General features: G+C 40.4%; 3 protein-coding genes across 5 annotated transcripts in view; 1 reads left to right on the top strand and 2 right to left on the bottom strand.

The window, feature by feature from the left end:
• Positions 1 to 5,572, bottom strand: part of sarm1 (sterile alpha and TIR motif containing 1) — a 9,511-nt gene extending 3,939 nt beyond the window's left edge. The window contains exons 1-4 of the mRNA XM_077540339.1: positions 4,596 to 5,572; positions 2,105 to 2,723; positions 411 to 623; positions 246 to 337 (exon numbers count right to left, since the gene is read on the bottom strand). Coding sequence (XP_077396465.1) covers positions 246 to 337; positions 411 to 623; positions 2,105 to 2,723; positions 4,596 to 5,062 — 1,391 coding nt within the window. The 5' untranslated portion in view covers positions 5,063 to 5,572. The remainder of the gene's footprint in view (positions 1 to 245; positions 338 to 410; positions 624 to 2,104; positions 2,724 to 4,595) is intronic.
• vtna (vitronectin a) lies at positions 4,613 to 16,228 on the top strand. 3 transcript variants are annotated; one of them, XM_077540341.1, is made up of 10 exons: positions 4,613 to 5,045; positions 5,439 to 5,677; positions 6,839 to 7,026; positions 8,109 to 8,228; positions 8,314 to 8,757; positions 11,577 to 11,716; positions 11,808 to 11,964; positions 12,065 to 12,217; positions 13,397 to 13,879; positions 15,319 to 16,228. In XM_077540341.1, exons 3-10 carry the CDS (start codon positions 6,969 to 6,971, stop codon positions 15,438 to 15,440), a joined length of 1,677 nt encoding a protein of 558 aa, XP_077396467.1. In that variant the 5' UTR covers positions 4,613 to 5,045; positions 5,439 to 5,677; positions 6,839 to 6,968; the 3' UTR covers positions 15,441 to 16,228. The 3 variants fall into 3 exon arrangements, with proteins under 3 accessions (XP_077396467.1, XP_077396469.1, XP_077396466.1); XM_077540343.1 differs by having other exon boundaries at positions 4,613 to 5,677; positions 6,842 to 7,026; XM_077540340.1 differs by having other exon boundaries at positions 4,613 to 5,677.
• On the bottom strand, positions 15,102 to 27,309 carry scarf1 (scavenger receptor class F, member 1). Its single transcript, XM_077540338.1, has 11 exons — positions 27,025 to 27,309; positions 26,797 to 26,858; positions 26,610 to 26,711; positions 24,045 to 24,585; positions 23,762 to 23,980; positions 21,858 to 21,986; positions 20,644 to 20,750; positions 20,434 to 20,545; positions 19,189 to 19,313; positions 18,958 to 19,095; positions 15,102 to 17,544 (listed from the first exon to the last, which is right to left on the bottom strand). The coding sequence occupies exons 1-11, from the start codon at positions 27,120 to 27,122 to the stop codon at positions 16,511 to 16,513; spliced, it is 2,667 nt and encodes an 888-aa protein (XP_077396464.1). The 5' UTR covers positions 27,123 to 27,309; the 3' UTR covers positions 15,102 to 16,510.

The raw sequence follows: 27,309 nt of genomic DNA, 5'->3' as shown, positions 1-27,309 counted from the left end.
TAATAATAATAAAAATACCTTATTGACGTCATTTAACGTTTATGGCGTCATACATCGTGATTGTACTCAACATTATTGGACGTTTATGGCAGTCAAAGAGTTAAAAACATTGGTAATTTGGATTTAGCCAGATTTTAGCCACGAGTCTGAATCATCCAACATCTTTGAATGTGGTTTGACCTTAAAGGTTGCAGTCTAAAGTGAGTGGAGGTTTGTCTTACTCTTAACTCAGTCCAATGAATTACCTCTTACGGCAGAGGCCAGCAGTCATGCCAAGGTCTGTGTTCAACTCTTGCTCTGTGATGTTCAGCAGGAGGTCTCCATCCACCTGGAGCTCCTATCTCAACAAAAGACACAAATTTATCAGACATATATATAAATAATTCGACGAGCGGGAAGTCAAAACTGACCTGGAAGCGGTCGCAGAATGCGCTGAAGCCGACCTGCTGCAGCCAGGTCTGCACTTCGCAAGTCTTCCAGTTGGGCACACTGGACAGGATGCGCTTGGGCACTTCCTCGCCCATCATTCTCAGCGCCCTCTTCGCCAAGGAGCAGGCCGTGCCGTTGCTGGAGTACATGACGATTCTTTTAAGGCTCTGCACCGCTCCGATCTCTTGGAAAATCTGGAAGCAGGCATAGGAAGTTGCACAGGGGACACAAAATGGGACATTTTGTTTTATTTACATAACAAACACCACACACTCAGTTTCTCCGTGCATGATTTGAAAGGTTAAAGGTCAAAATGTAAGTAGATCTGCATTGAGTTTTGTTGGGTGCACAGATTAGCATAACTAACGCTAGCTTCTGATAAGCAGCGCATACTTGAATGCTTGAAAATGTCAAGATGTGTTGGATGTGTCTATGCGCCACATACACACGATGCTCGCTTAATTCCCCACAGTCTGCTCTCTGCTCTCATCGCAGTACCCAACAGTTTAGCATGTACTGTAAAATGTGACGCATTCACAATAATCCTCCCACTCCCTGACCTCCCACACTTCTTCATGTAGCATTCAATTAACTGAGAGTTATTACTAGCGAATGCTGTTAATCTGCATCTAACAACATTCACTTACCTTTGCGCCAGGCCACTACTGGCTAATTCATCATATCTCCCCTCCACGTAGACAAACACAAGCACTCCTAGATTATCACTTGTGAATGCATTTTCTCACCAAATTACTCTCAGTAAATGTAGCACAAATACCCCCATGTTGACAACTTAGCTTAACGTTCTCATCTACATTATTCTCAGAAGGAGAAGCTATTAGCTAACGTTACTGCAGCTACGCTACGTTCAGCTTTTGGCTAGGGTGACATCCCGGACAATCCCGTTTTTGGGCCATGTGTCTCGTTTCCAGGTAGATTTCGCCAGCCCCATTGTTTTGTCCTGCTGTTTACGAAGGTACCGTGCCGTTCGCATGTTTTTTATTTTCATTTGTTTTTTTGTTTTTTTTAGTCCAGTCAGCAAGCCAATGTGTTTGGCCCATGTGAATGCCAATCACACATTTGTCATAGCAATTCATATGACTAATCTAACATCTAATCGCGTATTTCCATCATGGCGGAACTAGAACTACTTCCTGCCATTGTGGGGGGAGGAGGTTAGATTATTGTGAATGCGTAGACTTGTTTCGCGCTGCTCCACTGTCAACCAAGATAGCATTTAGCGTTAACTAATAACACAACCACCGTTCCTGGTGAGAATTTATTTTATATTTGATTTTCAGTGTAATTGCAGTGTCCCAGTTTTTAATTTTGAAAATCTGGCCACCCGTCTTTTGTCTTTGATATGATATTCGGTCATGTGGTTCTTTTGCACTGATTTCAGCTAGCTTACCTGACCATGTCATTGGCTAAGAACCTGGGTTTCTTAGTGATGGGAAAATGAGGCTTCGCGAACCACTTGTGATATTTTTTTTTACCATTCTAGAGATTTAATCAATTTCCATTGTGCTAACTTTTATCTTTAAACTCAGAGCACCATCGTTTGCAATATTTTTTTATTATATAAAAAAATATTGCAAGCGGTTCATGAAGCTTCATTTTCTCATCACCAGGTTTCTCCACCGTGTCACCAGAGAAAAGCAGAAAGCGAGTGAACCTTGGTGTTGCGTTGACGGGACTTGATGCTGGTCTCAACGCACAGGTAGAAGGCCGCGATGCACTTTCCCTCCAGTCTCGTTCCATCCAGCAGCGGCAGGAGGTGCTGCAGGTCCGACGCCGTCTTCCCCTGCATGCAGTCGGCGCTGTCCGACAAACTGCGAGCAAAATCGTCCGGGTCCAGAGATGCGATGAAAGGTTCCACCAGCTCCAACGTGCCAGATTTCACCACCTCCTTTTCGATCTCTCTGTTGGCCGCCAAGACGGTGACGGCCAGGCAGGCGTGGAAGCGGATGAGTTCGTCCTCTTTGGAGAAAGCCAGAGGGAAGAGCCATTCGGCGGCCTGTTTCTCGATCATCCATCTCTGGCAGCGGTGGCCTCCGTACATAGCGCAGTTGGCCAAGGCCACGGCGCAGTGACGCAGCACGGTGGGGTCCGTGCCTCTGCACCAGTAAAGCAGAGCATCCAGGGCGCCGTTGGTGATGAGGTGCACGGACGTCTCCTCGGTGTGTTTGAACATGTGCTCCAAGATTCCTGACACGCTGCGAGCCAGTTGGGCGTCTTCTTGCTGCCGAGTCAGGTTGAGGATGACCCCCAACCCCAGGCGGGCTATGTAATCTCTGTCAGGGTGGGGTCAGAATTGTATTAGTATTTCATATTATAGTGACATTTATCTTGACAGGAAGATTATAATACAATAGTAGAATATTTTGTATTGAAAAAAAAGGAACCGCTTTCATAGCCAGTTGGTGGATTGTATACTTGGTGTCAGTGTCATGATGTTGTCCTATCAGGGTCTGCTGAGCACCTTTCATTGAATGTTCTTAACACAAAATTAAAAATTGAAAGTTATTAAGCCTAAGTTTAAAACGTGTGCATATCAGCAAAACTAGAATGAGTTGATTTTTGTACAAAAAAAAAATGTGTTTTGATTTGTTTGATTTATGTTTTGTCTTGTATTAACTATACGTGTCGTGAAGCAGTTTGTGACTTCTCTCTGCGAAAGCTGTATAAACTTACTTCCCTCTAAGCACTTCACTACATGCCTTGCACTTTCTGAATTTTACCTGACCCATTTTATCATACCTGTTTTAATGTTGAGGTGTTTTTTTATGATTTGGTATATGCTATTACACTATTTTTGACGCATCTTATTGTCTGTCTGATGTAATGTCTTAAAGTGTCCTGTCGGGACTACACAAAATAAGCATTTGGCTAAAGATGGCGTGGTTACAGCAAAGCTTTCCGTGTTCATTTCCGTGTGACGACCCTGAGATGCAAAGCTGCAGGAAATCGACAGCTTGGTGGATGGATTGATTGATGGACTGTTTCTTATTTCTGGGATGCACAGGGATAGGAAATGGTTCTGGAGTTACACATCTTACGCCTCTTGTGTGTGTTTTCTTCTCCATGGCCTACAGCCACTTTAATCATATCAGCTATGATAGATCATCTTTATCATGGAGGAATGAACAATCTCAGCTAGAAACTTAAAATGGAGAAGTGACATTTTGATACGTTTGGTAGATTCTGATGGAGGAAGAATGTGAGTCTATTGTGGTAATAATAGATAGAGTATATATTAGTGTATTAGTAGCTTTTCTGTACCAGGGTGGGGCTCAAATGAAACTAGTTGCAGATAAGAGCATGTCTGTACAAGGTCAATATTGACTGAAAACATCCTGCAAGTTTGGATTCTTTATGTGAATTGCTGGTCTAATTAGTCCGTATATTTATTTTTCATGCATTTTTTTTAATTAATTGTTTTTAATTAATTTTCATAAAATGCAGAAAATGGATGAATTATTGTATTGACATTATTGATGAATATAATTCTGATTATTTTCTGGCATGCCATTAATATTTACCAATACAGATTTTTATTTCAAATTCTATTCTGAAACCTCTGATGTAATGTGGAGTAAGCACATTTCTCAACAAGTATTGGCTGTTACATTGCATGACACAAGCTCTTCTTCCTGCGATTTAAGCCAATAGGCCCACACGATATGTTTATTAGTAATTTGTGTATGCATTTTGTTTAATTATAGTGTGGTTTTGTTTCCAGTGGTGCAGAAGCACTTCATCATTGTGAGAGGTGTTAATATGTCTTGCTGCATGTGAGCTTTCGCAGTAGTGCACTTCTAGATAGGCTCAGACAGCTTCTTTCCACATCATTGCACTGAATTCATAACATTATTCCATATTGTTGCTATATTTTACCTTGTTGTTGTTGTTAAAACATTCCAGCTCCGCTGTTACTGTCATAGTACATATACCGGTACTGTATAACGTGTGCCTTATGATGCTATATTTTTTCTACATATGGAAGATACACCCAAATTTTGTTGTATTTGCGCCTACAATGACAAACAATAACGACGTTCTATTCTAGTTCTATTCTATAGGACAATTTTGCATCATCTAGTTGCAGCTCCTCTATTGGGTGATAAGGTGCAAGTCTACCGCATTGGCCGCAGAGTGGTCCATACCTGTTCTCTGCGACCAGTATCTGCTCCAGTAGTTTAGCGGACTCGTAAGTGATCTCCACAGCAGGTGTCTGCTGGAGCTGCAGCAGGAGCTCCAGGCCTCCATCCAACCGGATCCTGTTGCAGATCTGTTCAGCCACCTGACGCCCGACGGCGGGTAGAACCCAGGCCTCCTCCACCAGCTGGTAGATCTCCGCGATGGCTCTGCGCGTTTCGTCGGAGTCGGGCGTTTCTTTGGCGCGTTTGAGCCGCTGGATGGCGGAACGCAGCGCGGGGAGAGATCCGTCCAGAGCCGCTTGCACGTCGGCGTGGATCCCCGGAGACACCGGTCTGGGCTGCTCGGCCCCGGAGCCGCTCCTCCCTCGCTGGAGCCGGCTGACGTATTCGGGCACCGTGAGGCGGTCTGAGCTGAACATGACGGACAAGTGTCTGTAGAGCCTCCACAGGAAGAAGGTGAGAGAAAAGAGCATCTACCGGCAGAAGCAACGGTGACTGGCTTTGTTTACAAGAGCATCAGATTGGCTGACGAACGTGTTCGGTCCAGTTGGTTAATAGCAAACAAACAAGGCCTTTAGTATTAATCCCAAGTGACAACTCCCTCCAAATTGTTAAATGATCAACTCTCCATCGACGTGTCCTAAATCCTCCAAGATTTAAAATAAACATAACATCATCAGAATTTGTCATGCAAATGAAGCATCACACACACAGCAAGTCCTTTTGTCTCTTCCTGGTGTCAAGTCTGTTGTTCTCACACTTTCTCACACCGACTCGCACTTTGTATGTTCTTGTCAAAAGAGATTCAAATCAAAAGAAAATAAAAATAAATATACACCTCTGCCCCAGTTACAGAAAACGACTTGTCACTGCATTGGCATCGGTCAGCAGCATCCGCGAGCTGCTGGCCTGCCTGCTGCGTCCTCCGGAGACTTCAGGTTGCACTTTGCAGTTTGCACCGCCCGCCGCTCGTGGAAACAACCGGGACGCAACTTCTTTTAAAAGAAGCAGCCCCTACTCTCCTCGACTGCATCAGAGCCTTGTGTTGGAAACAAGTAGGCTGGCCCACCCCATGTGGCTTGCATGAAGTAAGCTTGTGTGTGTGAGTGAGTGGCTAAAACATAATAATAATAATAATAATAATAATAATAATAATAATAATAATAATAATAATAATATAAACAAGAAGGCTGGCCCTCTTCTGGACGCACCGGCAAATACAATATTCATGTCATCTATCTATCTATGTATCTATCTATCTATCTATCTATCTATCTATCTATCTATCTATCTATCTATCTATCCTTATGGCTGGGCATCTTCTTCCATCCATCCATCCATCCATCCATCCATCCATCCATCCATCCATCCATCCATCCATCCATCCATCCTCGTGACCGCTTATTCCTCACAAGGGTCGCGGGGGGTGCTGGAGCCTATCTCAGCTGGCTCTGGGCAGTAGGTGGGGGACACCCTGGACTGGTTGCCAGCCAATCGCAGGGCACGGCTGGGCAACTTTTAATTTTAAATACTAAACCATAAATTATATTTAAAAGGCATGTTTTTACTTGTACATTTGTAAAATAATTCTAATATTAAATATATGTGATAAGTAATTAGTTAAATATTTGTTTACAGTAAATTATACAGTAAACAAATTAGAAATATTTTTTACGTATTCAAAAATAATGTTTTATTTATTGGTTTATAAACACTAGAACTAAATACATATGTGATCCAAATTAAAGGTGGTAAACTCATTGGTAATACTTTGTACTATGCGGACTCTGATGTCGTTGCCAGGCACATTGTGACTAAAACATTGTATGTTCTTTTTAGTAAATTTTGTAACCTATTTTCATTTATTTTTCTTCCTCTGAATGTTAACTACTGTTTCTTGATGCTTATGTGTGGTCTTTCCTTATGTAAAGCACATTGAGTTGCCTTGTGTATGAAATGTGCTATACAAATAAACTTCCCTTGCCTTGCCTAAAAATGTATAAGCCATCTATTATCAATAATTGATCTGTTAAAATTAGATGTATTTAAGTACTTTCCTCGCCTATCTTTACCAATACTGCATAGAGATAGAATTTAGGCCTAATTAAAAAAATAACTAAGAACTCACATTTTGACAATAAAGTGCATGGCTATGAGGCTCCAAACAAAAGTAGGATTTTAAACATGTTGTTAAAATGTGACTTTTGTATTGATCTCCTTCTCTGTGTTTCTCCGTTTATTTACCCAAGCAGAAAGAAAGCTGAAAACTTGGCAAAAGCAAACCCCGGAAGTGGGGTGACTGACACATGTTTCTAATGATTGGAAGCACACAGTCCATCGTTTCCGTCTCATTCTGAACTCTCCCACTGCAGAGGAAACATGAGGCGGTGGGCCGTGCTGCTCGTTGCTCTTGTCGCTCGAACCTTAGCTGCAGATGGTGAGTACAAGTACGATTTACATTTACAATTCAAATAAAAAATGGTGAACATAGAATTTCAAGGAGATTTTTTTATATATATATTATATTATATATTGCCCTGCAATTGGCTGCTGAAATACGCCTCAACACTGTCAGATGGGATTAATTATCTTTGTTGATCTGCTTTGGAGTCAAGTAGAACGGGAGCCATGTTAAACAGTAGGCTTTGATTATTCAAATAAATAAAACCATGATACTTTTCAACAAATAATGTGATCTCTAACCTATAGTTAAATAAGTTGGTCTATCTGTTAGGGGAGAAGTACACGTATAGAAAGATGGTCCGAGTAAGTGTGCACACCCTAAAATTAATACTTTGTTGAAGCAACGTCAACCCCCATCCCCCCCACCCCTGTCAAATCTATGCCAGACTTGCATGTTTTTCTTACACATAATGGTGAAGTGGTTCACTCGCCTGACCTATTTGCAGGTTCAGTTCCTATTGTAAATAGCCACTTGTAATCGGGTTCTGGCAATGGCAACTCACATGTAAATTGACAATATTATATCTAAATTTGTACACTAAAGTACTATTGTCTTATGGAATCAACTTCAAACTCTTTGGCCTGAATGCCAAGCATCAAGAAAGTGAGGCATCATTCATCACCTGGCCAATACCAGACAGATGGTGAAGTCTGGTGTTGGGAGAATCAACATGGGGATATTTCCAATTTGTGACTAGTCAGGATCAAGAGAAAGATTAACACAGCTAGATACTTGACAAAAAAAAATCCTCTTGATGCCTGTGGATGTAAGACTAGGACAAAGGTTTACATTCCAGATAACAAATGAGTTATTTGAGGAGAAGTCTGTGAATGTGCTCAAGTAACCCAAACTGGATACCGATGGAATATATCTGGAGAGATGAAGAATGAGGATGCTTGGGATATTTGAGTCGATGAAACATTCTTTCCTTGGTAAAAGATCTTTTAAATGATTTTCCAAGGCCTTGTTTTTTTCACATAAGAAAACTGTGTTATAGTATTTTAACAGGTGTTGACTTTCTGTAGAATAGTAACATGACTTCTTTATCGCATCAGAGTCCTGCATGGGCCGCTGTGAGAATGGTTTTGACTCGTTGAAGAAGTGCCAATGCGACACCATGTGCAAGTACTACAAGAGCTGCTGCATCGACTATGAGGCCACTTGTGGCATGATGAGTACGAATCCCCTCTTGTGGTGTCACTGAACTAAACCATAATATTGAATAATTTAAAAAGCACATTTTTTACTCTCTCCTCTCAGCTCGCGGAGACACATTCGAGTCGGCGGAAGACGATGAGGACGATCTTGAAAGTACCACGCCGTCCACGCCTTTCGTCAGTCCAACTCTGTTGCCTATCTCTGACTTTGTCCACAGACCACAACAGCGACCAGAAGCCACATTAGAAATGAATAAACCTCCGCCAAAGTCTCCAAGAACTACCGTGTCACCATCAGTAAACCCCGCTAACGACGCTAAAGACAGTGTTGCAGCGAGGCCTCCAAAAATCACCGTCTCACCATCAGTGAAACCTCCCATTAGCACTAACATCAATAACGCAGCAGCTCAGACAACCGCACCGCCTACTACACCTGCGACCACACCTGGCACCACTGCAACTCCTGATCCCGATGCTGAGACGTGCAGCGGCAGGCCCTTTGACGCGTTCATGCAGTTGAAGAATGGCTCCATCTTTGCCTTCAGAGGTGACTCGTGCTGGTCTCTTTTCATATTCAAACCTTTATTTATATTGTTAGCAGAGGCAATGATTCAAGAGTAAATACAGATAGAAGTTCAAAAAGTGGGTACAGTTGGTATAGAGCAGGGGTGTCCAAACTACGGCCCGGGGGCCATTTGCGGCCCGCCGTCCGTTTTTCAGTGGCCCGCGACATATGCTAAAAATGGCATTTGACTCAGTTGAACCAAAATAAAAACAAAAATGTTTGGAGATGGTCAATGTAAGAAGTGCAGGTGTCTAAAAACACAGGTTATTTTAGTTAACTAAAACTAACGAAAAAAACTAAAATTAAAAAAAACAATTTCGTTAACAAAATAAAACAAAAACGAAGATGCTTTTTTAAAAAAAAAAAAAACTAACTGAAACTACATTTTATGTTCACAAAACTAACTAAAATAAAACTATAATTATAGCAAAAAAGTCCTTCGTTTTAGTCTTTGGTGATTAATTTAATGAATGAGCCTTTTGGGATGATTTTAAATGTGATTTTTAGTAGATTTATTTTGATATTAACCGGAATAATGACGTCATTGGTAGTCCGTGTTTTTGATTCCACAACTCATTGACCAGTCAGCTCGCGCTGCACTTAGATGGTGAACTGCTCACTGATAAAAAAAACAAAAACAAAACAAAAAACATAGTTGATTTAACGTTTATGGCGGCATACATCGTGATTTTACTAATCGTTATGAAACATTTTCGGCGGTCAAAGAGTTAATATAAACCGTAATAATGACGTTGTGCCCATTGTGTTTTTTAAATGTTGCGCATGAGTAATACACATTAAAAAACAACTAAAACTAATACTGAAACTAATTAAACTAAAACTAAGAATTTATTAAATAACTAAAACTAATTTTAAAAAAACTAACAGAACCACCCTGAAAAATAATTAAAACTAACTAAATTTAAAAAAATCCAAAACTCAAAATGAAATAAAAACTAAAATGAAAAATTCCAAAACTAATATCCCCACTGCCATATTACAAATAAATTGGTTTATATACTGTAGCATTTTTCTAAATATGCAAAAGCACGAAAAAAAATATATTTGTACAATTTTTAGGACTAAACACAATTTGTCTTCATAACATAGCCTTTGGATTTTCTGTATATGGCCCTCAAATGAAAAAGTTTGGACACCCCTGGTATAGAGAGACTGACCTACAATTCAGCTCGGCTTCACAAGCGTATCCGAATTCCTCCACTCACCCTCGCTCATATTTACTGTATAGATCTATCTTGAGTGAAAAAGGGGAATTGAACTTTGGAATTCCGCTTCTCTTACTCTCAGTTCCTTTCAACCGTCATCTCCCACACCAGGTATGTGATCAGTGCTCACAACTGCAGTTCCTGTCAACAATCCTAAAAGAAAGAATTCCCTAATTGCCCGAAAGGGGGTTACCAATAAGACATGAAAGGCGCGAGGCATCTACCCACACACTCACTCACTGGCCGTGAACAATTATCTATGATTATGGGCCGTGAACTGAGCGAGTGGAGCATGTGAGAAGTGAGTCGGCAACTGGAGCTTTTCATCAAGCGTTTTAGATATAGCGATATAGGTACAAAAATAAATAAATAAATAAAAATGTGGGCGTTTCAAGGGCTTGTCTCAAGGGCAACAACTCATTTCAATTATAGGAAATATTACAGAATGATGCAGCAGAAAAAATGAAAGTGAGTTCACTACATTCAATGCCTGAGGAACTGAGCAGTAAACAGTCACCTGAACTTGAGTGTTTTTTGTGAGACTATAGTGCCTGGTTCAAAACACAGGTGGTTAAACACTGGTTAAAGACAACAAGTCAAGTCAACCAACCCCCCCCCAAAAAAAAATTTTTTTTTGACAATAATATGTTCAATGCAGCTACACTGGTCTAAATATGATATTCTGGTTAATATTACGTTAGTGGAATATGAATTAAACAGCAAAATGCAAGAGTTTTTATCCATCTCAGGGCCATTTTGCTACTTGCGGTCAACTGAAGATGACATCCATGTTGCTCAGGACTCAGGCAACAACCAATCACAGCTCACCTGTTTTCTGAATCTGAACTGTGATGGCATCTTCAGTCAACAGCAAGTGGCAAAATGGCTGCTACTGAGATGGGTAAAATGGCTGGATTTTGCTTCATAACTCTTATTCCACAAATGTAATACTAATCAGAATGTCATGTTTAAAATTGTGAGGTCACATATAACATATTACTGTCAAGAAATGTTTAAGGTTGACTTCCTCTTTAAAGAGATTTAACCCACTGTTGACTTTAATGGCACCGTTTTGTTGTTCTTTCAAAACTCAGTTAACGTTAACCAGCTGTCAAATTGTTAAAGTTAAATGGAAAACCTAAACCTTTTTAATAATGATGTAGCCAATTTAACTCTCAATATGGTGAATTTAAATTTTATCCGAGTTGTTTTTTCCTAGGTCCGACCTGAAAGCGTTCGAGGTAAAAATAAACAACCAAAATGGTGAACTGAATAGTGATAAATTGTTTTTTATTTTGGTCCTAAAACTCATTTTGACCTTCAGCAAACTCACCTTCTCGCAATTTTGCTTCATTTATTGTTTTGATCTCATGTCATAAGCATTTCATACAGTTCAGTAGTCCACCGTATAATTTCACGCAGGGAGATAGCAGCATACTGTCACATATATTGTGTTAGGTGAAGTTATGTCAAATATTTATGAATGAAGAAAGCTATCTAGTTTTATACTCAAGTAAATTGTGGTGTGTTTTTTTTGGTCTCTATGATGATAGTCATCCTCATATTTGTTTGTAGGCGAGTACTTTTTTGAGCTGGACCAGAAGACAGTACTTCCTGGCTATCCTAAGCTCATAAAGGACGTGTGGGGCATCAGCGGGCCCATTGATGCCGCTTTCACCAGGGTCAACTGCCACGGGAAGACGTACATATTTAAGGTACGCAAGCGTGGACCCCAAGCAGAATTTGATACAAACAGGAAGTAAATTATGTGTACAAAGAGTGCTCAGCTGAAATAAATTCTAACAGGGGAACAAGTACTGGAGATTTGACAACGGCGTACTGGATGAAGACTACCCTCGTGCTATCAGTGTGGGCTTTGACGATATTCCGGATCATGTGGATGCTGCCTTCGCCCTCCCCGCTCACAGCCACAATGGCAGAGAGAAGGTGTATTTTTTCAAAGGTGAAAGCAATATATTAAGCACTTCTTGTATTCTTGTCACAGTACACCTGCTTATTTTATTATTATTATTTTTTTGCCTCTTTTTTGCTGTCATCATCAGCGGATCAGTATTACACCTATGAGTTTTTGCACCAGCCATCCCACGAGGAGTGTGTCACCATGTCTGAGATGTCTCCATCCACGCTGTTCAGACGCTACACTAACATGTACTCCAGCAACTACGAGAGCTTTTTCAGTGATCTCTTCTCAGACAGTGAGTTGTACTCCTGTGAATTCTTAACCAGTGCACATTAATGGGGGGGGGGGGGGGGGGGGGGTGCTTGCTTAAGGGCACATTGAAAGTAGTCATTACAGAGACTAGCGCATGGTTGTGTGCTGTGATATTGTTCTAAGCTCTAAGAGTTTTGACTCAATAGAGGTTGGTAGGGCTGTGCAATTAATTAGAATTCTATTACAATTTCAATTATTGCGCTCCACAATTACAAAATCAGCACAATCATAAAAAAATATTATTAATACAAATTTTTGAGTTGTTTCAATTTATAATTTTTTTAAATTTTAAAATAATTTAATACACTTTGTTTCATCCTAAATGAACTTGTTCATTAGAGTGTTTCAAAGAATTTTACAGTATTTGTCTTTATATTATATTTTATATTTGTCTTAAACATTTTCCTGTTTTGTATCAAAAAATCATCCTACTGCACAGTGCACATGCTGCACTCCAACTTCATTTTTTGCCAACATAAATACCGGTAAATAAATAAATATATATTATAATGAATATATAGTATTATAAATTCTGTTTGGTCCAAAAGGAACTTACATAATTATAGTGTTCCTATTTTTTTTAAATTTGTATTAATATTTTTAAATGCTTAAACATTTTCTTGTTTTGTACCAAAAAATAAATAATTGTTTGAATAATCGTGATTTCAATTATTGCCAAAATAATCATGATTATTATTTTTTGCATAATCAAGCAGCCCTAAAAGTTGGGAAACACTGCTCTAATGTTTTTGTTGTTGTTGTTGTTGTTGTTGTTTTTGTGTTAATTTTTTTTTGTTTTTTTAAAGGGGCATGACAGGACTTAATGCTCAAATTGGAGAATTAAAATAACCATATTTTTCACCCGCACGTTTTAAGAATTATATAATGGACAAGAAGCACTACTGTGGCACAATGACTGTTGCCCCTATTTTCCTCTAAAGTCAAATAATGTTTGCTCGGTCAGTCAGGTCGGAAACTTTAACTTTTGCTCTGAGCATGACGTCATGCTCAGGATCCTGGCCATGCGCGTCGCTGGCGTCCATTCCAAGATTCGCCAGAGAGGTCGCAAATGTGCAAAAACTTTGAATCCAGCGTCATGGGCCTTTAAATTAAGTGTGAGTGGCATATTTAATTGGATTCCTTTGTCTGATGTGTTCTTCAGTGCCCCAGTATCACAGCCATTACCACTTCATTGACAAAGACTGGAAGGGTCTCAAGTCACCGGTGGATGCTGTCATGGCGGGCCGTCTCTACGTCCCTCCAGCACAACTCCGACCGGACAGACAATGGGGCCGGTACCAGCAGTATGGACAGCAGTACAATCAGCAGTACGGTCGCGGGTGGGGGCGAAGGAGGTGGAACCGCTCGCCCTTCTGGGAATCCATAGCCGAGAGTGGCATGAGCATGGGCCAGCAGTTTGCAGAGAGGGGGATGGACATGGGCCTGAGGTTGGCTGAGAGGAGGATGGAGATGGAGGAGAGGCTGGGACGAGACTGGAGCAGACGCTGGGATCAGGACTGGGACCAGGACAGGCGCAGGGACGGCTACCGGCAGAACAACAGAGGCAACTACGACTCCAGATACAGGAATGATCGGTCGTACGGGAGGAGGCTGCCTGTGCAGAGCGTCTACTTCTTCAAAGGAGGTATTGTTGCTTATACAGTGGCACTTTCACTCACATGCTGCCGCTCTTTCTGTTTGTTTACTGTCACTCCCAGTTTAACTTGACTGTAAACTAAACAAACACATGTATTCCACAAAAGTCACATTTCACAGATATTTGCAGTCACAGTCGGTCACAGATGTTTAATTTAGCGGTGTCAAAATTAGTGCGTTAATTTAAAGTTAATTTAACACCACTATTTTTTTTAATGCTCGATTAATGACCGTCCCTTACTTGGAAAGCCTGTACTAGAGGAATTCCTGTCGCAATGTCTTATAAATGCAATTATGCCATCTAGTGGCAGAAAAATGACCTCAACACAAATCAATATCACAGTTTGTTTTTTTATTTACAGTACCGTACATTACAATTTTAACTCAATTTTATGAATTTTTATGAAATGACTGTATCAATGACTAAAAGTGCAGCCATAGTTCTATTAGTTTAACATTTTTCAGCTTTTATGTTAACAAGAGTATGAAAACTGAGAAAAAAAAAACTTTTATTGTACATTTAGAATAGATATTAAATTAGTGATTAAATCGTGAGTTAACCACTAAAGTCTTGTGATTAATTTCGATTCAAAATTTGAATCGCCTGACACCCCAATTTAATTATATATATATATATATATTTAATTATATATCTTCATGGGACAACACTGTAGAAATGGCACTTTGAAGCAATGAAAGTACTGCTAATCTAACAGTGTACATTTAATTTATTGTCAAAATCACTCAAAATATAGCCATTGGCAACAAAAGTGAGTACAACCCTAAGTGAAAATGCACCATTCATTCATTAATAAATAAATAAATAAATATATATATATATATATATATATATATATATATATATATATATATATATATATACATACATATAATTAAGACGAAAGTAGTGCATTTTCTGTTTTACATTTTACAATGGCTTATCTTTTACATTTGTATGACAATTAACATGAAATGTGACACGTGGGGAGACACATGTACAACGTGAATAACTTTTGTCATTAAAGTTTCATCTTGGTGCTTTATTGTATTTCTGTTATAATATTAACATTGGGTAACTCATTTTTACAATTGCACGACAGTTCAAATTACCTTTTCAGTTAAACAGTTTTTATGATGGCAGCAGTTTATGATGCAAGCATTTATTTATTATTTCATGTTTGACTTCAGGGATTTCACTCATTTAATTTTACATTCAGGAGGAAAGAGAGAACAAGAGGCTGGGCAAAACAATATTTTAAAGCTATGCTGCGTAAGATTTTGGAATTTGCGTACAAATAGGTTTGTGATCGACACAGCTTGCATGCAGTGTAATGTCCACATAACAAAGTTCTCGTCACAGTGACTTCTTGAGTAGTTCCGTGTTCTTATAACTGTCAATAAAAACTTTTATTTCCTTGTCATGTGCAGATAAATACTACCGAGTGGACCTCAGCACCAAGAGAGTGGAACCGGCCATGCCTCCCTATCCCAGATCCATCGCCAAGTACTGGCTGGGCTGCAAGGATACAGCAGGGTCCGAGAGGAAGTAACCGCAATCATTTTTTGGGTGGACATTCGCGCTACATTTGCTTCGGATGTGATCCGTGTAACACATAAGTAGCTTGCTTGGCAGCTTGAGCAAATATTGAAGATAATCTGAAGTCCAAAGGTCGAGCTGACCCACTTTGTTTACTTCCATTACATCATAATACAGTGCAGAAGCTTCAGAGGTATTGTTTCAGAGTGTAACTTGCAAAAGACTAAAACCACCTCATAATTTACACAGCAGTGAATAATTTATGCTCACTTGATTTGCATTATAATTCCCATTTATTCATTTATGTGACACCCATGTGTAACAACTGTCATAGGCTTTTTTGCTTTCATTCCACACATTATGATTATTTTTTTACTCAAGTAACTTTTTCTAAACTATTCATTACATTTAAAAGGCTACAAAATGTTCATCTGAAATCATTTTGATGTAATCGTGCAACAATATATCTGTAGGAGAAATGAGTTGTGAGTATTGATGGACAAATGAAGCTTCATGAAGCACTTGTGATGTTTTTTTGACTCCTCAAGATGGCACTCTTGTTTTAAAGATGCATTGGAAATTTAATCAATTTCCATTATACAACATAACCTTTATATAACCTCTAACTAAGCGCATCAACTAGAGGAGTCCAAACATGTCGCAAGTGCTTTATGAAGCTTCATTTTCCCATTACTAGCACTCACAAATCATCCACTGGGTTATCTTTTTTTTTTTTTTTTTTTTTTTACAATATTAACAATGTGTTTGTGTTTATCTGTGATGAATAAAGAGAACACAATACGTAGCTTCCCGTTTGTTTTGCCAATGTGTCAGTATTTTGGAAAATTCAGTCACAACTACAATTGTAAGCACCATGGTACAGTGACCAAATTGAAAAACATAATTACAAAATAGACTATTGAATTATGACCCAAAAAAAAACAAATGTCATAAATAATATTCCAAATGTACCCAATATAACATATTACTTTTTATTTCCTGATTAATATCATCCTTCTTTACATGAATGTTAGGTTTGTAAATATATTCCAAAAGTCACTACTGCATTACAGTGCAGTACTCTTATGTGTTTGAGGTATACGAGTGTGGAATCATGACGTTTTCATAGCATGGCTCATCTTTCACACTCGCAGCTTCCCCGTCAGCGGTCCTGACCGGAATGAGAGTGGCAGCGCCCCCTGCTGGCCCCACAGTCAAATAACTGCTCTCAGTTTGTGCCCCATTGGAGCCTGAGCCCTGAAAGTCAGCCGGCGCCACCTCCGGAACGCTCTTCAAAATGGACGACAGCGGTCTTTTGAGAGGAATGCTCTCTGACGACCCCGTGTCGGTAGAAGCCGTTTGAGGGGCGTTTTGTGAAGCGTGTTTTTTTCTCACGGGTTTAATGATGGCGGGTTCACCACCTGAAGGCCCACCCTGCTCCCATAGACTCCTCCGAGCCCCGAGTTTCCTCCTGGGGGGTTTGGCGGCGGCTTCGCCGTCTTTGGGTTTACTTTTGCCAGGCTCCTGCTCTCTTTGTCTCTGGAGACTTCCAAGTCGCCTTAACATGGCCTGAACTGGGCCTTCTGAGCTCGGCTCCAGCTTGGACGTGGGCCGCCCCGTCTTGCCCACCGTCACGTACACTGTGGTGACCTTGTTTGAGACACCGGATGGATGATCGGAAGCGGAAGGAGCACGCCTTCGCCCAGATCCGGTCCGGGTTGTGTTGCCGGACTTTCGATCCTCCTCCTGGTCCACAACCTCACAGCTCAAATCTTGATGATCCCTCACCTGAACTTGTACGCCATCTTCCCTCTCCTCAGCATCACCTCCATCTTCCTCACCGGGTCCGGCGGAGAGCATCAAACCCCCCCAGGTGGATTTGGGTTTGCGATGGGATAAAGAGGCGGAGTCTTGAGCCGAGCCGCGCCTCTCCTTGGGGCTGAAGCGGGTGCCCTCTGCGAAAGAGACGGACGGCCGCTTGGATTTCGCGATGCTGGAAGTGCGGGGGATGTCGAAGGCGGAGGTTATGTCCTCGCAGCTGAAGCCCGACGGGTCCAAGAGCATGTTACACTTGGAGCTCATCTCCTGGAAGTGGCTACCCTCCATTCCTGGGATGTCTGTCAAAAGAGAGAGAGAGAGAGTAAATTTGCAGCTTCCACAGAGAATTGTTGAACCAATTTAAGATTACAAATTGAATTGTTGACCAACTTAAAAAAATATACTTCAATTGGTAACACACGATTGAATTAAGTTAGTCCAAAGTGACTATTTTAAGTTTAACTAATTATGAGTTCATTAAACTTAATATATTCAACTGAGTTAAGTTAATCCAAAATGGCTCCAATCCAATGTAATTAAGTGACAGCAACAACAACAAAAAAAACATTCCTCACCAAAAACATCACCGAAGTTGGTGTTTTCCTCCATTCATCCCTCTATGAGCACCAGCCCCTCCCAACCTGAGAAAACGAGTGCTCACTTTATGACATCATAAAGTTTGGACCCACCTCCTCACCGCCTCTGCGGACTAAATGCACGCCCACTTTCTCTGAGACCTCCATGGGATACTAGTGACAAAAGTACCCTCCATCCATCCATCCATTTTCTTGACCGCTTATTCCTCACAAGGGTCGCGGGTGCTGCTGGCGCCTATCTCAGCTGGCTCTGGGCAGTAGGCGGGGGACACCCTGGACTGGTTGCCAACCAATCGCAGGGTACACAGAGACGAACAACCATCCACACTAACACGCACACCTAGGGACAATTCGGAGCGCCCAATTAACCTGCCATGCATGTCTTTGGAATGTGGGAGGAGACCGGAGTACCCGGAGAAGACCCACGCGGGCACGGGGAGAACATGCAAACTCCACCCAGGAAGGTAAAAGTACCCTTTATCAGTAAACATTCTCTCCAAATGAATTCAAAGCAAGTAAAATTTCCTTCACAATTGTACACTACGAGTAAAACTTTTGCACCATTGAACCTAATTGAACAAATAGTATAGTGGTTAGTGTGCTTGCTGTGTAAGCAGCAAATCCCTGGTTCAAAGCCACCCCAGGTGTGTTTTTCATTCCTTTCTCATGTCTCTCCTTCCTCCACGATTTCTTACGGCAAGGAGCCGTGGCGTACTCAGAGGAGTGGTCAAACGCCGGAGGAGCGGCAATCACGCAGGGAGAGTCAGGGTTTTACTGAACCGGGCGTTTCACTTACACGTTCCAAAAATAACCAGCAAAACACCTAATATTTCATTAAAAATGACATCAACATGGTGTCAAAGGTAAGACTTAATCATTTGCCTATAGTTAACTTTTGGAAGGGCTTAAAATACCATGGTGTAATCCCGTGGTGTAATTCAATTCACTCATAATTAGTTAAACCTTATATATTCGCTTTGGATTAATTTATTTCAATCATGTGTTACCAATTGAAGTAATGTTTTTAAGTTGGTGAACAATTAAATTTGTAATCTCAAATTGGTTCAACAATTCTCTTTTTAGAGTGAAGCACTGACGAAAGGTGAAGTGAAGTACCTTCTCTCGGGGGCACGCAGTAAAGAGCCTCCCCCTCCTCTTCATCACTGTCGAAGGACGACCCTTCAGTCACCCAGCCGGAGGATGGAGGCTCGATGAAGCTGTGGTTGAAGGTCAGCTCTGGGTCATGATGAGACACTAGTGGAACATCACATTCAGTCAATGCAAATATCATCAGCATTTAGCAGACCAGACGTTTTGAAAGGGAACAAGAAAGTTTTTATAGCTGACCAGTGACACGAGGGAGGCCAGAGGACCAATCAGATATGCAGGGTAGGGCGGCACCAATGTTAGCCAAAACACTGTAGACGTGATATTTCATCCGCACTGACAGCCCTCCATCTGCCACAGTCATCCTGGAAAGGAGGACGGTACAATAGCTGATTCGATGTATCTTTTCTTTTCAATTTTCTTTTGTATATGCAATATTCTGTTTGCTTCGAAAAATGAGTTAAAATGCTCGAAATCAGCTGGCATTGGGGGTTGTTTTTTAATAACGTGTGGCAGTAAAATAGTTAATCAAATGAAGCAGAAATGTCACAAATTTGCTGAAATAATGATCTCGTTTCTGGGCATGTTCAGTTGACTATTCTTCTTGTATGAGTGACAACAGATGAATACGCAAGTGAACTGTGCCTTCTGTCATCTAATGGAAAAGCATTTAATTGATCTGCCTGTCAACATGTTGCTGGAAAGATGAATCAATAAAATTAGTAGATTCTGTAGAGTAAATTTTACTCTAAACGAAGTCTATTTGATCCCACTCTAAACCGAGTCAAATTTACACTTGGAAGAGGGTAAAATATTCAGAGTAAATTTGACTCAAAATATTGTTAGTGTGTACAAGGGAATGTATCTATCTCATGAAAAAAAAACTATTACAGATTGTTCAGCCTAAAATTCTAAGTACATTTTGCAAGGAGAGATTTTGACAACAATTTACTATTTCTTTGTTGTTTTTTTTAAGTTACACAAGGGTTGAGGCACAATCTCACAACCTTCAGCTTGGGAGACTGCCATTCTACCACCTGAGCGATGCCACTCCTACTGTTTGCTTATATCCAAAAGCTGACACGAGCGATATACTAACACACAGTAGGAGCTGCTTGGCTGAGGGAGTAGATTGGCTAGCTCCCAACCTGAATTTGTGGGTTTGTTCCTCAACCCTTGAGTGACTTTTAATATAATTTGATGTGACTTTTTTTTTTTTTTGCACAGTAGTTAGGAATCATTATATAATTTTGATCAGTTTCAAATTGAAATTCAATTGAAGATCCTTGCTAGACTTTAAACCAGGTGTTACGGTATGACTGGAGTGCAATATGTCTCACAGAATTGTAAATATGGATGAAACCAACACAGCAGAAGAGGAGGGAAAGGATATCATGTTGTAGCTGATCAGTTTAACACTTTAACAAACAATACATCCACAGTAACGTGTACACTGTATACTATGTATGCTCATTTGATCCTGACCTGTCTTTGCCATCTGCCGGACCTCCTCCACAACATAGACAGCAGCAGAAGACAGCAAGGAGCAACAGGAGCAAAGGAACCAGTAGACCTGCCAGTAGAGCACCTCGGCCACCTGAAACAAACACAAACGTTCTTACACATCACTCATTTTGCAAATTCCCTATATGGATGGGTGAATGGATATAAGAATAAGTGCATTTAAAGACCTACTGTTGGGGCAGGCACCAGTGACCGGGTGGCAGCTGACGCCTTCGCCACAGTCACAGGCTGAGGAACAGTTGAGGCCAAACAGTGCGGCAGAGCAACTGTTATTGCAACTGAAAATGATGGTGAAAAAAAAAAATTAATGATGTCATTTCACCACAGTAAAATAGGGCCACTTGTGTTTAAGCTCTGAGTCACCACCTCTTTTTATACTTTCGACAATATAAAGGCTAATAAAAGACCGACGTCAGAGAGCAGAAAATAAAATGTGTACCAGTATGATATTTTTTTTTTTGCCTTCACTTCTGGCACATGTTGATTTTGTGCAAGTGTAGTTGACCGTGTTCGAAAATTTGGAAGACATGCTTGGCGTTCTGGCAACCCAAGAGCATTTGCTATTGCATGCCCTCAGCGCACCTGACAATTTGGTGACAAAAAGTAAACTTGACCTTAGACTAGCTAAAAGCAGGTCTAAGTTGTGGTGCATGTGGGTCTATGCAATTTTGGCTAATTTGATTGAGGCGCTATTTTATTCAGAAATGTGACAACAGCATCGAAACCCCTATTATCATCATCATCATTATTATTATTATTATTATCACTACCTTTCCTATATATTTATTTGCACTAGACTTGCGCTGAAAATAGGGCACAAAGTCTTTTCGCTGAAGCTGCTAATAATAACAAAAAAAACAAAAAATATTGAACTTAGCCATGGATCAAAAACCTTAAAGAATATCCATCCATCCATTATTTTCTTGAGCGCTTATTCCTCACAAGGGTCGCGGGGGGTGCTGGAGCCTATCTCAGCTGGCTTTGGGCAATAGGCTGGGTACACCATGGACTGGTTGCCAGCCAATCGCAGCCTTAAAAATAAACATGTAAAACTTCAAATCAGAATCCTGCTACTACTGCGCATAAAGTCCCATCTGAAACATCTTTATTCAGCACTTAACTGAGGCTTTAGATGAGGCTCTCCGCCTGTAACATAATTATAAATTATAATATTGCATGGCCCACTCCTCATTAGTGGCACTACAAAGTTGCTCGGTGTGCACCAATCGGAACCTGTAGATATCAATCTAAAGCTTCCAAACAGGTGACATCAGGATTATTATTATTATTATTATTATTATTATTGTTGTTATTATTATTATTATTATCAATTTTTGACTGTGTCTATGACTGTGTGCGCTTCTGTGTAGCGAAATGCAGCCCACCTATCCCCCTGAAAGCCTGGCTGACAGACGCATTTTCCTGTCACGTGATGGCAGTCGCCATGGTAACATGGACTGCACAGGAAGCGGCAAGCCTCTCCATACGTCCTGTCAGGGCAGACCTCCTCGCACCTGGCAATGGAGCAATGATGAGCCGCTTGAATTAATATGTCTATTACGTTTAATTTTTGGAAAACATTTCGGTGTATATTGCCATAACATATACAGTGTTCCCTCGTTTATCGTGGGTTCATCTTTTGCGGCCTTGCTGTTTCACGGATTTTTTACAGCGTGCTTTTTTTTTTTTTTTTTTTTTTTTTTTTTTTTAACAGCTTGATTTTTGGTTTGTTTATTTTTTGGTCTGTGCGGCCATATCTCACAAACCCTACGTCCGACCGGGGACATACGGGCATCCGAAGATTCGTCTCATCTCATAGTTTTGGAATTTTTCAGTTTAGTTAGTTTTGATTTCGTTTTGAGTTTTGTTTTTTAAATTTAGTTAGTTTTAATTAGTTTTCAGGGTGGTTCTGTTCATTTTTATTAGTATGTTATTTTATAAATGCGTTGCTTTAGTTTAGTTTTAGTTAGTTTCAGTATTAGTTTTAGTTTTTTTCCCAAATGTGTATTACTTGTGCGCAATATTTAAAAAACAGCGATGTCATCTGAAGGTGCTTTTCTATTGCTGTTGCTAGATGATGCCACTTGTGTGTGATACACTTTCAATCGTCCTTATTCCGGTTAATATAAAAATAAATCACATTTAAAATCATCCCCAAAGGCTCATGCATTAAATTAATTACCAAAGACTAAAATGAAGGACATTTTACCACAATTAATTATAGTTAGTTTTAGTTAGTTTTGTAAACATAAAATGTAGTTTCAGTTAGTTTTCGTTTTTTAAAAATCATTTTCGTTTTTATTTTATTTTGTTCACGAAATTGGAATAAAAAATGAATGTAAATGAAAAAAGAACATATATGATGAATGAAAAAGCATTTATAATAAAGTAAAAATAACAAAAATATATATATAATTAACGAGATTTTTTTTTTTTTAATTAACGCGAATTTCCATTATTGCAGGTAGTTTTTGGAATGTAATAACCCCGAAGGAACACTGTACACACAATCACTGGAAATGTCAATATCATCGGACATGCCATTACGGTAAACGGACTGAATTTATTTTGCGCTTTCTAAGTACAAATTCAAAATCTAAAGAGGCCCTAAACAAGAGCTGTGTGCTACACCATTATCGTGGTTGGTTGAAATTTTATTGGAATTTTACACTTTCAATTCAAAAAATCTCTTTGTATTGGACCTCTTTTACCATATTTTCCGCACCATAAGGCGCACCCCATTATAAGGCGCACCTTCAATGTATGACATACATTCAAACTTTTTCCATATACAAGGCGCACCTTCAATGAATGACATATTTTCAAACTTTTTTTCATATGAAAGGCGCTACAGTAGAGGCTGGGGTTACATTATGCATCCATTAGATGGTGCTGCGCTAAAGGGAATGTCAACAAAACAGTCAGATACGTCAGTCAAACTTTATTAATAGATTACAAACCAGCTTTCTGTCAACTCCATTCACTCCCAAAATGAATAAACAGCTGTTTTATTATTTTCTTTGAGGTAAAGTATTAGTATTAGCTAGCGATCCAAGATGGCTGGATCTTCTGCGCATGCGCGTCACCGATCGTGCAGGGTCTCCGATAGCGTCTTGACAGCGAGACCTGTTGCGGCTCAATATTGATCCATATATAAGGCGCACTGGATTATAAGGCGCATGGTCAGCTTTTGAAAAAATTGAAGGCTTTGAGGTGCGCCTTATAGTGCGGAAAATACGGTACTTTTTTTTTTTTTTTTTTTTTTTTTTTTTTAAATGTTTGTAAACACCTGTCTCCTGTCCATCCCGGATTACAGCTCCAACATTTTCCAGTCTTGGGATCGCACGGCTCATTGCTTCTGCACTGCGGGCACGTCTCCTGGCAGCTGTTACCATAGTAACCGGGCGGGCACAGGCGGTCGCACCGTGTCCCATTCCAGCCGGTCTCACAGGCCGCGCATGCGCCGTCGGTGGACGAGCACGGCTCGTCTCCTTTACAATGTCCACAACTGAGGGCACAAGAAGAGTTATGTAATACGATTGGCTGGCCTCGGGAATGATGAACGCACGAACCTCATTTTACATCCGCTACCGTACATCCCAGCTCGACACGGCTGGTTGCAGTAGTCGCCCTCGTACCCCGGGTGGCACAAACACTGCCCGGTGGCGGGGTCACAGCTACTGTGCGTGAGGTCACAATTACATCGCCGGTCACAGCTGGGCGCCCACCAGCCGGCCTCGCACTCGCACACGCCGGTGCGCTGGTTGCACTGCGACAAGTAGCAGTTGCATGCGACGGGACATTTCAGCCCCCAGTGGCCCTTGCGGCACTGACAGCGGCCCGTCAGTTGGTCGCAGCCGGGACCCACGGAGCCACCGGGGACGCACTGGCACGGTTTGCTGCAAGTGGACGTCCACCAGCCCTCGTCGCAGGTGCAGTTTCCGTACACGGGGTGGCAGACTCCATGCCGGGAGCATTTGCAGGCATATTGACACAGGGGACCCCAGCGGTTCGGGTTGCAGGTGCACTCGCCGGTGACGGGGTGACAGTGGCCATGTGGGTGACACGGACACACCTGTCGGCAGTCTGATGCCCAAAACTCTGGAGGACATCCTGAGACGACAAGACTTGACGTTATTGGCCAAAATAAAATTTTAAAAAATAACATTAGCCTTTTAATGCAGCGGGTCTCTAACTTTTTGGATCCAGAGACCCCTTGACAGGAGACAAAAATATACTAGTAATCCTAACACCAATTATTGATAATTAATAATAATTTGTTCCTCTAAATAAAAGTTTTAACTATTTTCGATAAAAAGGGTTCGATATCTGGTAACAGATTCAAATGTTTCAAGAAAAAAAAATGTAAAAAATTCCAAAAAAGAAAAAAATAATAATAAAAAGTAAAAAATAAAAAATAGTGATGAGAACCTGCCACACTCAATATTTACGCATACACCTTTTTTAAATTACACTTTATTTATAGATAGATAGATAGATAGATAGATAGATAGATAGATAGATAGATAGATAGATAGATAGATAGATAGATAGACAGACAGACAGACAGACAGACAGACAGACAGACAGACAGACAGACAGACAGATAGAAAAACTAAAAAAAAAATGTATACGACGCACACAAGACTATTGCTGGTTTTATGCTTTAAAAACAAACCAGACTTGAAGAATATTACTTAAACATGAATATTTCTTCAATTGCCCGATATGCAAATTAAAATGTTGTGAGCAAACTTTTGTTTCAAATGGACATGTCAATTATGCTGTAGATGTGATAAAAACGTATATATTTTTAAAAAGTTAAACTTTGTATGTAAAATCAGAAAAAAAAATGTTTATTTTGATAATTGTGGGATGTGATTTTTTTTCTCCACACATTTTTGTCGCGTAACAACTCCCACATAATACTTCCAATTTACACTGTTCAAATTTCAACTAGCTTCAACAATTGACGCCTCCTGGGGTATATATCGTCTGATTCCACATTACTTACAGTATTTGCACAATTTAATGTTTAATATCAACTTTTCCCCATTCATTTTTAATGGGACAGACATTGAGCTTTTTCCAAGTATCACTTTCCAACGCCCACTTCCATACGTATAACTTATCATCATTACCAGCCAGGTGTCTGATACTGCTCGGTGGCACAGTTGGTAAAGTGCAGTGCCCAGTAACCAGGAGGTCATAATTTCACAATTTATCTCTCAATTTACTTCATAAGCATTCCACATGCATTCAAATCTTAGCATTCAGCTTTCAGCATTCCCACTCAATTTCTCCGAGAAAATTGCACTTAGTCTAGTTAAATGATAACACTCATAACAGTCATATTGATTGTATCATTTATAATAAATGTAATTAAAATATATTAAAAGTATTAAAATATTTGACAAAACTAATGCATAAAATTATTTTTTTATTTACAAATTTAATTTGCAAATTAATTATAAATAAATTATCACTTAATGAATATTGACTAATTTTAGGGAAAAGAAGAGCTGAATAAATGCAACAAATTGTATAGTATTAAACTCTAATAATGTAAATTGTTGGTGGAACAGGGTGAAAACTTTGCCCACCCCACGACACTTAGTTATAAAATTTAAATTTCCCAATAGAGTAATGGTGAAAACTAGGGATGGGCGAGTACCGATACCAGGTATCGGTTTCGGGCCGATGCCAGCCTTTTTTCAAGTACTCGAGTACTCGTGACGCAGACGAGTACAAGCGACCGATGGCAGAGGGGGAAGACGTTAAGTGAGTCCTCCTTGCCTGTAACTGGCGCTAGCTTGCAGCAGTTTTTCACCAAAACTTCACCGGTTTGGAAATACAAAATTGTGAATCTTAAACTAAAAGAGCATTTTTTCGTTTTGAGCGTTAAGACTATTGAAGAGTGACTGTGCTGTTTTTTTTTTGTCAAAATTAAAGGAAATATATTTGTTTAAAAATATCTTTTAGTGATTTTTTTTTTTTATTTGTCAAAATGTACTAGTGGTATCGGCAGTTGGTATCAGTATCGGTGAGTACTGAGGGTCTGAGTATCGGTATCGGTCTGAAAAAAAGTAGTATCGAACATCCCTTTTGAAAACATCCACTGTTGTTTATCTACTCACGTGTTTTACAGTGAGCTCCATAGTAGCCTGGTGGGCAGCGACAAACTCCAGGATAGACGCAGAGCTCATCCTTCAGACAGGCCTGCTCACCCTCACACACGGCTGTCAACACATACACATACGTGAACAAGACCTATCGCCAAAGCCTCCACAAAGGATGTAAACAAATCAGTACGCTCAAACTCACGTATTGTGCACTCTTTCCCATCCTGACGCCAGCCCGTGCAGCACATCAGGGTGGATGGATCCCTGTAAAAGCATTTGAGAGAGTGGACATTTAACAAGTGCTCATAAAAAGTGACCTGCATGAACAATTCAACTCCACTACGGGTTTTACGGGCAGGCCAACAACTTTAGAAACACATTGTTGTCACCTGCTCTCGTCGTTTGCTCGCATAATGAAGTGGCGATGTACCTGGGATTGTGGCAGACGTTCCTCCCAGCAGGATCCAGCACGAGCGAGGAGCACAGCCAACAGCAGCAGAAAGTAGTCAGAGTTGTGAGGAGCTTCATCTTCTACTAATTTCTATTTCAGAGTTTGTATTCACAGCTCACTCAAGTGTCTCGGTTTAACGAGAGACACCCTTCCCTGGTTCTTTTTCACTCCCCACTGAGTCGTCTTGTGGCAGTAATGCAGGGGTCAGAGCCACCGGGTTTCCTCTTCCCATTTCCTGGGGAAGCTGAAGCCGCTTCCTTCTAT

This window comes from Festucalex cinctus, chromosome 13 (genome assembly GCF_051991245.1).
Source record: "Festucalex cinctus isolate MCC-2025b chromosome 13, RoL_Fcin_1.0, whole genome shotgun sequence".
NCBI lineage: Eukaryota > Metazoa > Chordata > Actinopteri > Syngnathiformes > Syngnathidae > Festucalex > Festucalex cinctus.
This window is presented reverse-complemented; position numbering and strand designations above follow the sequence as displayed.